The sequence below is a fragment of the Nerophis lumbriciformis genome, linkage group LG21 (assembly GCF_033978685.3).
Source record: "Nerophis lumbriciformis linkage group LG21, RoL_Nlum_v2.1, whole genome shotgun sequence".
Classification (NCBI taxonomy): domain Eukaryota; kingdom Metazoa; phylum Chordata; class Actinopteri; order Syngnathiformes; family Syngnathidae; genus Nerophis; species Nerophis lumbriciformis.
Window position 1 is genome coordinate 16,728,082 of NC_084568.2, and position 12,167 is coordinate 16,740,248.

General features: G+C 38.4%; 2 protein-coding genes across 2 annotated transcripts in view; both read right to left on the bottom strand.

Annotated features, from left to right (window-relative positions):
* LOC133621024 (uncharacterized) overlaps positions 1-3,228 on the bottom strand; it is a 32,823-nt gene extending 29,595 nt beyond the window's left edge. The window contains exon 1 of the mRNA XM_061982804.1: positions 1,147-3,228. Coding sequence (XP_061838788.1) covers positions 1,147-3,066 — 1,920 coding nt within the window. The 5' untranslated portion in view covers positions 3,067-3,228. The remainder of the gene's footprint in view (positions 1-1,146) is intronic.
* Positions 3,137-8,933, bottom strand: LOC133621457 (uncharacterized). Its single transcript, XM_061983514.1, has 3 exons — positions 8,758-8,933; positions 3,232-4,657; positions 3,137-3,163 (listed from the first exon to the last, which is right to left on the bottom strand). Exons 2-3 carry the CDS (start codon positions 4,615-4,617, stop codon positions 3,137-3,139), a joined length of 1,413 nt encoding a protein of 470 aa, XP_061839498.1. The 5' UTR covers positions 4,618-4,657; positions 8,758-8,933.
* Positions 8,934-12,167: the final 3,234 nt, after the last annotated feature.

Genomic DNA, 12,167 nt, shown 5'->3' on the forward strand with positions numbered 1-12,167 from the left:
CCCAAAGTATATTAAGTGGGATTTTTCAGAAAAACAAATATATACAGTAACACAAAAACAACCTGTCTCTGTGATCACTATAGGTGTATAAATAATAATATAGTGTTAAATAAAATCAGTCCCTTGGGCACAAAACTGAAAATAATACAGCTCTCCAAAAAGTGCACTTCTGCTGCTATTTGACATAACTGTTTGTTATGATGCTTTGACATTTTTGCACTTTATTTCTTTATTGAAAGAAAATTCTATGAAGAGAAAAGTTGTTTGCAAATGTGGTTACAATGCTAAAAAATGAAAAGTTAAAGCTAAAAAAAGAAATACACTTTATTGAGTTAACATTATTTCTTTATAGGGGGAAAGATGTGATGTTATGAGCTAGGGAATATAACAACTACACTACGCAGCATGCAACGGGAGTGACGAGCATGTTGTTGCATGTCGCCACCGGGCAGCTAAGAATGAGGTTATGAGCACGAAAGTAAACGTCAAGAACTCAGCCAACACGCCTCGTCTGCATTACTTATAATTTGACAGACAACACATATACAGTGTGATTTTGTTTTGTTTACAAGAAAAGAAAAACAAAAGTTAAAAAAGGGAGATGATGTCATATATGTTGTATATATATATATGTATGTGCTGCGGTTGCTGCTCAAATCTCTCAGTAAAGTTATTCATTGGATTATACCTTTTGTTTTGAGCTTTATTACACCTTGGAGCGCTTTTTCCGGTCCATTTTTTTCCTGCTTTCGCTGCGCCTAATGACTGAGCTACATGACGTCATTTCTTGTGATGTCCCAGGGATTCGAATAAAGAACCAACGCTTTTTCTTTACTATAGTGGTCTCGATAACGGGTACCGGTTCTCAAAAAGGGATTCGAGTCCGAGGACTTAGTTCTTTTCTTATGAAACAACCGGGAAAATCGGTTTCGAGTATCATCCCTAATCGTGACACAAAATTTTTGTATCGTTGAATCCCTAACTACAACACATGTCGACATAAACGGGCCAATATTTTATCATTATGTCATTATCATTATTTTATCATCAATATTTTAAGCAATACTTAGTTCGTAATAAGAACAATAAAAAAACCTGAGACTTTGACCTTAGCAAGTTCCACTGTATTGTGTACTTTGCACTTACCCGTTTCTGAATCCCTTTGCTCCTCACAAGGCAGGAGTTTTCCAGGTTCTGATACCCACCAATCACTTCGATTTCCTCCACTGCCGGATACTTCTTCTTTATGGGCTCAGCATCAGTTGAAGATGTTGTCTGATGCTGCTGAGGCGTTTTTGCATTGTTGCTCGCCACGGTGACGGACGGCGTCATTGAGTCAGTTGTTCTTCCTGCCCCCGTGGACTTTTTCGACTCGATTGTAACGGTGGCCCCTCTCTTTACGTGACCGCCAGAGGCACTGCGGATGGAAAAGCGAGTCGGCGAGGCGGTGGGGGAGGCAGCAGGAGACGGGTAACATGGAGAGGGAGCCGGAGTTGGTGCACAGTCTGAGGGTTTCAGAGATCTGTCTGGGGATCGGCTCCTGAGATGTGAGGTATTAATTGGGTTTGGTTGCTTGAGCTGAGATGTTGGAGAAAAAACACGCCTGGGACGTACTTTGGCGTTCATGTCAAGTGTTTCCTGATCTACCTCCTCAGTCTTGGCATGATCCTTCAACTGGTCCTTTTTCAATCCTTTTCTTTGGGGTCCTTTCGTCTCTTTCTCCTTATGGAGCGATCTGTCCTGGACATCCATGTCTTCACCCGAGAACAACTTAACATCCCCGTGTTGAGCATGTGCTGAGATGAGGGGCTTCACCCTAACAAGATGCACTGATGACACGTCCAAGTTCCTGTCTCTCAAACAAAAGCCTGACCTCGATCCAACCGTCTCCAAGTTGTAGATCCGACTCATGGCTGCCAGGGAGTTAGGATGTGGTGGCGAAGGGGGCAGAGGTTGCGCGTGATCAGAGGACGACGTGTGTTTCTCCACTTTCTTTTCGGAGACCTCCTTGTCTTCCTCCTCTTCCTGGCTTCTGTGGTAAATCAGTTCCTCCACATGCTTCGCAGAGTCGGGTTCGTCCTCAGATATTCGAAGACATTCACTGGTATCTTCGGAGGGAACATGCGCAAGATCGCTACTTACTTCTTCTCCGTCCACAGTGTGCGAGTGCTTTACAGAAACAGGAAGTTGGGGGCATTTTTTCAACACACCGACTTCCTGTGCAATGTCAAACGCAGTCACGGATGTCTGGGCCTCTGCGTCATCCTCACCGCTCTCTGCTGCAACCTTTGTCTTCTGCAAATGTGCAGCAGGTTTTTCAGTTCCCTTCTCCTCACATACGTCCCCCGCTGTCTGTGCATCAGAGACTCTTGCGCCTTCACCTCCATCCACGCCGTGGGCCCTCCTCCTCCTCTCCTGCTCTCTTTGCCTAATTTTCTCTCGCAGGGACTCAATGCGGCTCAAGGGCTTGCCAACTCTCCAGCTGTCCCTTCTCTCCACTCCACATCCTACCTCAGAGCCTTTATCTTCCTTGCATTGACTTGAGTACTTATTTCTCCCCATCTCTTCTGCAACATAAAACACGGTCCTGGGGATTTGGATCTCAAGAGCACCTGGTGGGCTACCCATCGGAGGGATCCTCGGAGCTCTGGCAACTGAGCTGTCATCAGGAACTTGTCTCCCCTGCTTCCTCTCATTGGTATAATCACTTGCGTCTCCCACTTTTTCTATTTTGCTGAGGAGTTCCTCTGTTTGACAGGACAACACTCTCCTCTCCGCCCCTTTTTCTACTACAGTACTGAGCAGACCAGAGTACTCTTTGTGGTCTGATTCAAGTCTGAAGGATGCATCAGGGTTTTCAAAAGCTGTTTTGTCTCGATTCTGTCTTCCCGAGTGTAAATCATCCTCTGCACTCGTCTCCCTTTTCTCGGTGACTCGCTTCACCGCTCTTTCCGTCGTCCTCGTCTTCGCATCTTGCCTAATTGGTATTCTCTTTGCGAAAGAGATTCCCTCTGTGCTTTTGACAGATGCCATCGTAAAGCCTTCGCTGTCTTCATCGGCTGCCATTCCTCCGACCCTCCTCTCAGCCCGGTCTAACCTCTTGACCTCAGTCTTATTTGGGAATCCTGTTCTTGTTTCACTTCTCCTTTGTATCTCTTCGTTGCTTGATTGTACACATTTTATGAACCTGTCTTGATCTAAAAGCCGTTCGCACCATTTTTTGCACTTTGCCGTACTCCGGTCTGAATATATCCTTTCACGGGTTTTCCTCTTGAAACACACATCTGCATCCAAGCCGTTCTCCTTAGAGCTGATGACCCGATCAGAAAAACTAAAAGAGCGTTTCGGTACTCCTTTAAGTGGCCCGTTTCTCCCATCAGACATCCTCTCCTCAGGTTGTTCATCGTTGTTTTCCCCTGAGTGTTTCCTCCTTCCGGGCCGGAGGAAGTTATCTGAACTTTTAGATCTAGATGGAGGCTTGCGGTGTTCTCCAAATTTAGTGAGCAGCTGGCTAACTCGTCCTCCTTTTTCATGAAAAACATTGTCATCCAAGCTCTCCCTCCTGTTCCCCTTTATCATTGTGGTGTGGCCGAAGAGTTTCTCTTTCTCTTTGGTCCTCAGCTCCCTCTTTCCCTCTGCGGTACAATCTCCATTCTCTCTCCCGGACACTTTGTCACCTAAGGAGGTCCTCTCTTCCATGCTTGCCGTGGGCTTTATGATGAGAACATCCGACGCTCGGATCTCGGTCACACTTGCTCCTCCGGCCAGAATCTCCCTCAAGTCCATCTTCATCCCTCTCTTCCCTTGCGAGTCCTCCTCAGACCTCTCCACCTCCATCTCCCTCCATTTAGCTCGTCTCTCGTCACTGCCTTGCCGCTCTTGTTCGATGATGATGATATTGTCTGCATGGATGGTTCGGAGACAAGGGACTAAGGGAGAAAAAGAACTTTCGTTTTCCTCTTTCGGGAATTCTTTCTCCCTGGCTACATCTTTCCTACGACCTTTGTCCTCTCTGTTATTTTCCCTTCCTTGACTCCGGTCTCTGCTCCTCTCATTGTTTCGTCCTTCGCTCAAATCTCTCAATCTCTCGATTTTCAGTTCTATATTCATCCCTCTTCCTCTCTCCCCTTCATGACTCCTAGGGTTTAGTTTTTCTTTGTCCCTCTCTTTAGGTTCCACTTCGTGGTAGCCAACAGCTCCTTCCTTCCCCTTCCTCCACACACTCTGTGTGCGAATAAATGGGTTTTTATGGACTGGAACTATGGTTTCTACAGACACCTCACTTGCTGGTTTGGGTTCGGCATCGACCCACTGGCCTGGGTCTGGACTGAGTAACTGTTCGTTTCCTTGATTGACAGTTACAGAGCTGTCTGTGTCACTCAGTCCATCAGAGGGAGGTTGAGCATCCACCTGAAGGACAGAAGACTCTATTTCCTTCTCCCTGTCAACCAGGACTTCCTGCTTTCCCCTTCGCCGCTGAATGATTCCTCGCTTCCATGCAGGCATGTTGGCAAACTTCTCCTCCTCCTCTTTTTCTCTCCTCCCTCGCTCCTCTTCCTCCCGCCTCTTTTTCTCCAACAGGACTTGTTTCCATTCCGGAAGAGAGGACACAGACATAGCAAAATAGCGAGATGAGTGCTATTCCTTGCCTCTGTGACTGGGGTGAAGAAATAAAAAGATACATTGAGTTAAATAACTTCTCATGCCAATTTAAATATACACAGTGTGCACATTTGCATATTAATGTTAATTGATGTTTTCAGCCACCTGACTCAGTTTGTGCCTTTTTACCGTTGTCCCTCGTATATCACGGTTAATTGGTTCTAGACATCGTGATGAACAAATTCCCGCTAAGTAGGAATTATGAAATATATAAATCAAGTATTTTCATAGCAAGAGCATTAATGGGTTACTCCCTTCTAAATATATATTTCAACATTAATTGGACCCTCTAAACATGAAACAACACCCTTTAGTCACCATTATACTCTTTTAATCCAAAATAGTAATTCTGCCTAAGGCTGACCCAATCAGTGGCTTCTGATTGGTTTGGTCTCCTCTTATGGCCAACATTTCAAATATTCTACTGTTGTATCGATAGTCTTACTTAATTTGGCCATTTTTATCATTGAAAATACATAATTCAAGCCAAAAATATTGTTAAATATGCCTGAAAAAAATAACAACGTAGTAAAGGTGAATATTTGTGGTGAGGGACGTCTGTATAATTTACACAATGTAACGCATATTTAGGTATAAAAAGTATTATGAGCACTTTCACAAGCTAATGACGTTCAATAGAAGAGCACTATTTGAGACGTGTTGACCGAACAAAAGTTGTTAGTTGTTACAGGTGTGCTAAAATGCACACCCGTAGCATACATGCTAACAGTCAGCATGCTAGCAAGATAGCGCAGTGTATCAATTTCCGTAACTTTTAGTTTTGCACCTACAAAACTAGGATTAAACACAAACTGCCTCCATTTTGAATACTAGGTTATAGCAAAAACATTCTGGAAAATTAAGTATTTTTCCACCAAATTTCATATACTAGAAGTAACAATATTCACAACTTTTGGTTTTACATCTACTAAAATGGTTAAAATGCTAACAGGCTAACACATAAAATTAATGCTCCAGTAACAGTCAGCATATTTATACTGTATATATATATATATATGCATCCATAACTTTTAGTTTTACACCTACAAAACTAGGTTTAAACACAAACTCCCTCCATTTTGAATACTTGGTTATAGCAAAAACATTCTGGAAAAATTAAGTATTTTTCCAACATTTTCCATAACTTGAAAGAATATTCATGACTTTCGGTTTTACACCTACTAAAATGGTTAAAATGAGAACATGCTAACACATAGAATACATATATATATATATATATATATATATATATGCATCCATAACTTTTAGTTTTGAATACTTGGTTATAGCAAAAACTTTCTGGAAAAATTAAGTATTTTTCCAACATTTTCCACAACTTGAAAGCAACAATATTCATGACTTTTGGTTTTACATCTACTAAAATGGTTAAAATGCTAACATGCTAACACATAAAATACATGCTCCAGTAACAGTCAGCATATATATACTGTATATATATATATATGCATCCATAACTTTTAGTTTTACACCTACAAAACTACGTTTAAACACAAACTCCCTCCATTTTGAATACTTGGTTATAGCAAAAACATTCTGGAAAAATTAAGTATTTTTCCAACATTTTCCACAAGAATATTCATGACTTTTGGTTTTACACCTACTAAAATGGTTAAAATGCGAACATGCTAACACATAGCATACAAGCTACGTCGTCAGCATGCTAGCAAGACAGCGTCATCTAACAATATCCCTAACTTTTAGTTTCATACCTACAAAATTGAATAAAATGCTAACATGCAAACACGTAGCATACATGCAATTGTTGTTATGTGTGTATGGGGTATGTGTTGGGTTGCTGTTCTTGGAAGTGGGTGGGAAAAAAAGGGGAAAATGTGACTACTGTTCTATTGTATATTGTAATACCTGTCAAATTTAATAAAAACATTTATTAAAAAAAAGTAAATACAGGACCAGTATTGTCAAAATTTTCCAAGATCAATGAACTATTTTATCATTCGGCGTGTATGTATAACAAATACATCAATATAGTCAACAAATTAATATATATTTTTCCTTTTTTTTTTTTTACAGACAATTGTTTAAGCAAAATAAAGTTAATACCGCAAAAAAATATATTTAACAAAAACAATCATTGGCTTTCATTCGAATCCTTTGATTCTGCCTGTGTCCAAGGACTTATTCCGTGGGTTTGTGAACAATATAACAACATATAGTTATATAACAATGTCAACAATATAACAACAAAAATGCAGATATCTCATAACGGTGGCATTGATCCGTTAGATCAGGGGTGTCAAACTTGTTTTCATTGAGGGCCACATCGCAGTTATGGTTGCCCTATGAGGGCCGCTTTTAACAATGAGTAATATATAAATATACATGTATAGTCGAGGCTTCTGTGGTTTATCTGTTATACAGTGCTGAATACCGGGGTAGAGCGGAATATACGTTAGGTCAGGAAAAAACACAGAGGCTATATCATCCCCACAAGCCTGTTTTGCAGCTTTCCCTGCTCTTCGGGGGATTTTATAAATACTATCCCCTGAAGAGCAGGGAAACCTGCAAAATGAATATACATGTATATATATATATATATATACATGTATAACAATATATATTTTTTACAAAAGCTGCATAAAAATATGTGTATTTTACTTTAAAAACTGGCAGCTGTCACCAGAATTTTACAGTAAAAGCAGTGTTGTTTTTTTTACACCATATACATTTTTTTAATAAATTGAATAGATTGGGAAAAAAAATACCATTGCTTTTAGCGGTAAAATTCAAGCAACAGAGCTGTCAGTTTTTTTTATACCGTAAAATCTTGTTGTTTTAATGTTTTTTTTGTTTGTTTTTTAATGTTTTAGTGTCTTAGCAGTAGAAAAGATTTTAAACGTAAAATCTATCGTCCGTTTTACAGTGTACAATTTGATTGATGATTTGTTTTGAAATCATAAGTCAAGCAGATATTTAAGTACAGTATTTATCTTTATTTTAACAACAAATATTTATTGGAATACATGACAATTAGAGATGTCTGCCGATAAATGCTTTAAAATGTAACATCGGAAATTATTGGTATCGTTTTTTTTATTATCGGTATCGGGTTATTTTTTTGTTTTTTTTATTTTTAAATTAAATCAACATAAAAAACACAAGATACACTTACAATTAGTGCACCAACCCAAAAAACCTCCCTCACTCATTCACACTCATTCACACAAAAGGGTTGTTTCTTTCTATTATTAATATTCTGGCTCCTACATTATATATCAATATATATCAATACAGTCTGTAAGGGATACATGATTGTGCGTGCTGCTGGTCCACTAATAGTACTAACCTTTAACAGTTAATTTTACTCATTTTCATTAATTACTAGTTTCTATGTAACTGTTTTTATATTGTTTTATTTTCTTTTTTAATTCAAGAAAATGTTTTTAATTAATTTATCTTATTTTATTTTATTAATTAAAAAAAAAAAAGGACTTTATCTTCACCATACCTGGTTGTCCAAATTAGGCATAATAATGTGTTAATTCCACGACTGTATATATCGGTATCGGTTGATATCGGTATCGGTTGATATCAGTATCGGTAATTAAAGAGTTGAACAAAATCGGAATATCGGGTATCGGCAAAAAGCCATTATCGGACATCCCTAATGACAATATAATATTTTGATAAGAGAATTTTAAAAGATATGCTATTGCATGCAGTACGTGATTTTTAATGTCAAAAAGGAATAGAACAAATATATTTAGTAAGAAAATATTAAGCATTTTATTGACGCATAGTATTTCCAGGCTTTCGCGGGCCACATAAAATTATGTGGCGGGCCAGATTTGGCCCCTGGGCCTTGATTTTGACAACTGTGGGTTAGATACTACTGATATTGATATTGTATTGACTCGCCCACCCTTAAAATGTCTATATATGTAACACATTGTGTTCAGTATCAATAGTATTATAATATATTATAGAGTATGTCAATTATTATTTTGGAATATTTCCCTTTTAGATTACTTGATTATCACTTTATTTGCTTTACATGTGGCAAAACTATCAACAGGGACGATGATAAGAAAAAGAAAGTATTTAAACGATACTTACAAGAATCCTTTGTAATGCTACTGCTGCATCCACTTGGACTTCACACAACACTCGACCATGGCTTCACCAACACAACAAGGGAGTCTCTATGGCATATGTTAAAAAAAAAAAAAAAGGGTTTAAGAAGCTTTTTCGTAGGTCCCAAACAGAAGTGAGTGTCCGAGCACGGCGACATGGCCGAGGTATAGTAAATATTGCCAGCTTCACAGCGCCAGCACGGTAATCCGATAATTACGTTCAATTCCATCAGAAGAGTTAAGTGGCAAGCACCATATTGTGGGGCCTAAGAAGAGGCGTTTAAAGAACATGACCGTCTGCCCGGGCTCTAACCCCCCACCCCTCACACACATGCACACTCACACACACACACACACACTCACACACACACACACACAGACACACATGCTGTCTCATCCCTCCATCCTGCAAGGCTAATTAGGGAAGATGGGCAGGAAGGACTACTGCACTCCTTTACCATGTCATATATTATATTCCTTATTATATTACAAAACCCAAAACCAGTGAAGTTGGCACGTTGTGTAAATGGTCAATTAAAAACAGAATACAACGATTTGCAAATCCTTTTCAACTTATATTCAATTGAATAGACTGCAAAGACAAGATATTTAATGTTCGAACTGAGAAATTACATTTTTTTTTTGGCAAATAATCATTAACTTAGAAGTTAATGGCAGCAACACATTGCAAAAAAGTTGGCACAGGGGCGTTTTTACCACTGTGTTACATGGCCTTTCCTTTTAACAACACTAAGCAAACGTTTGGGAACTGAGGAGACCAATTTTTGAAGCTTTTCAGGTGGAATTATTTCCCATTGTTGCTTGATGTACAGCTTAAGGTGTTCAACAGTCCGGGCTCTCCATTGTCCTATTTTACGACAGGTCTGGACTACAGGCAGGCCAGTCTAGTACCCGCACTCTTTTACTATGAAGCCACGCTGTTGTAACACGTGGCTTGGCATTGTCTTGCTGAAATAAGCAGGGGCGTCCATGATAACGTTGCTTGGATGGCAACATATGTTGCTCCAAAACCTGTATGTACCTTTCAACATTAATGGTGCCTTCACAGATGTGTAAGTTACCCATGCCTTGGGCACTAATACACCCCCATACCATCACAGATGCTGGCTTTTGAACTTTGCGCCTAGATGGTTATTTTCCTCTTTGTTCCGGAGAACACGACGTCCAGTTTCCAAAAACAATTTGAAATGTGGACTCGTCAGACCACAGAACACTTTTCCACTTTGCATCAGTCCATCTTAGATGACCTCGGGCCCAGCGAAGCCGGTGGTGTTTCTGGGTGTTGTTGATAAATGGCTTTGGCTTTGCATAGTAGAGTTTCAACTTGCACTTACAGATGTAGCGACCAACTGTAGTTACTGACAGTGGTTTTCTGAAGTGTTCCTGAGCCCTTGTGGTGATATCCTTTACACACTGATGTTGCTTTTTGATGCAGTAGCGCCTGAGAGATCCAAGGTCACAGGCATTCAATGTTACGTGCAGTGATTTCTCCAGATTCTCTGAAACTTTTGATGATATTACAGACCTTAGATGGTGAAATCCCTAAATTCCTTAAACTGTTCGACAATTTGGAATTTTTAAACTGCCTCCACCACACAGGATGTTGAATTGGAATTACAGGAAGTGGAATCAAATTCATTGTAATTCAGAGAAATCCCTTAGTAACAGGAAGCATTTGTCATATTTAACAAATATTTTGGCCTAAATGCTAAAAGTTTAATTAAACACAAACTCACTCCATTTTGAATACTTGATTAAAGTAAAACGTTCTGGCAAATTAATTGTTTTTTCACTATTTTCCGTTATTTGAAATTAATGCTATCCATGATTTTTAATTTTATACCTACTAAAATGGTTATAATGCTAATATATTAACACATAGCATACATGCTCAAAGTCAGCATGCCAGCAAGATAGAGCTGTGTAACGACAACAACACCTATAACTTTTCATTTTACACCTACAAAATTAGAAATCAAACCCAAACTCCCTCCATCTGAATACCTTATTAAAGAGAAACATTTGGAAAATGAAGTAATTTTCCACCATTTTCCATAGTTTGAATGTACCACTTTCATAACTTTTGGTTTTATACCTAATAAAAATGATTAAAATGCTAGCATGCTAACACATAGCATACAAGCTACGTAATAGTCAGCATGCTAGCAAGATAGGGTAATCTAACAACAATCCTTAACTTTTAGTTTCCATCCATTTTCTGTCGCGGGGTAGTTTCTTACCTACAAAATTAGATAAAATGCTAAAATGTACACCCGTAGCATACATGCTAAGAGTTAGCATGCTAGCAAGATAGTGCAGTGTAACAATATCCATTACTTTTAGTGTTGCGCCTACAAAACTAGGATTAAACATAAACTCGCTCCATTTTGAATACTTGGTTAAAGCAAAAACATTCTGGAAAATGAAGCATTTTTCCACCGTATTGATTACTTGCAACTTGTATTAGTAGATTGCACAGTACAGTACATATTCTGTACAATCGACTACTAAATGGTAACACCCGAATACGTTTTTCAACTTGTTTAAGTCGGGGTCCACGTTAATCAATTCATGGTAAAACATATATTATATATATTAAAAAGTAACAATATTCATGACTTTTGGTTTTACACCTATTATGCTAACATATACTGTAAAATACTTGTTACAGTAACATTCAGCATATATATATATATATATGCATATGTATATATGTATATATATATAAATATATATATATATATATATAAAAGCATCCATAACTTTTGTAACAGTCAGCATGCTCGCAAGATAGCATACTACAAACAATATCCCTTACTTTAAGTTTCATATCTACAAAATTGGATAAAAGGCTAACATGTACCCACGTAGAATACATGCCACAAGTCAGGATGCTAGCAAGATAGCGTAGTGTAACAATTTCCATAACTTTTAGTTTTACACTTACAAAACTAGGATTAAAAACAAACTCTCTCCATTTTGAATACTTGGTTATAGCAAAAACATTCAGGAAAGGTAAGTATTTTTCCAACATTTTCCACAACTTGAAAGTAACAATATTCATGACTTTTGGTTTTACATCTACTAAAATGGTTAAAATGCTAACATGCTAACACATCTACTAAAATGCTAACATGCTAACACATAAAATACATGCTACAGTAACAGTCAGCATATACATATATATATATATGAATATATATATATATATATATGCATCCATAATTTATGTAACAGTCAGCATGCTAGCAAGATAGCGTACTACAAACAATATCCCTAACTTTAAGTTTCATACCTAAAAAATTGGATAAAATGCTAACATGGACCCACGTAGCATACATGCTACAAGTCAGGATGCTAGCAAGATAGCGT

What these genes read in the sequence shown, in the direction of transcription:
- LOC133621457 (XM_061983514.1), bottom strand. Translation starts at nt 4,617, where the DNA reads ATGTCTGTGTCCTCTCTTCCGGAATGGAAACAAGTCCTGTTGGAGAAA. An exon ending in TATATTCAGACCGGAGTACG is followed by an intron (nt 3,164 to 3,231) that starts GCAAAGTGCAAA and finishes TGTACAATCAAG; the next exon opens with CAACGAAGAGATACAAAGGA.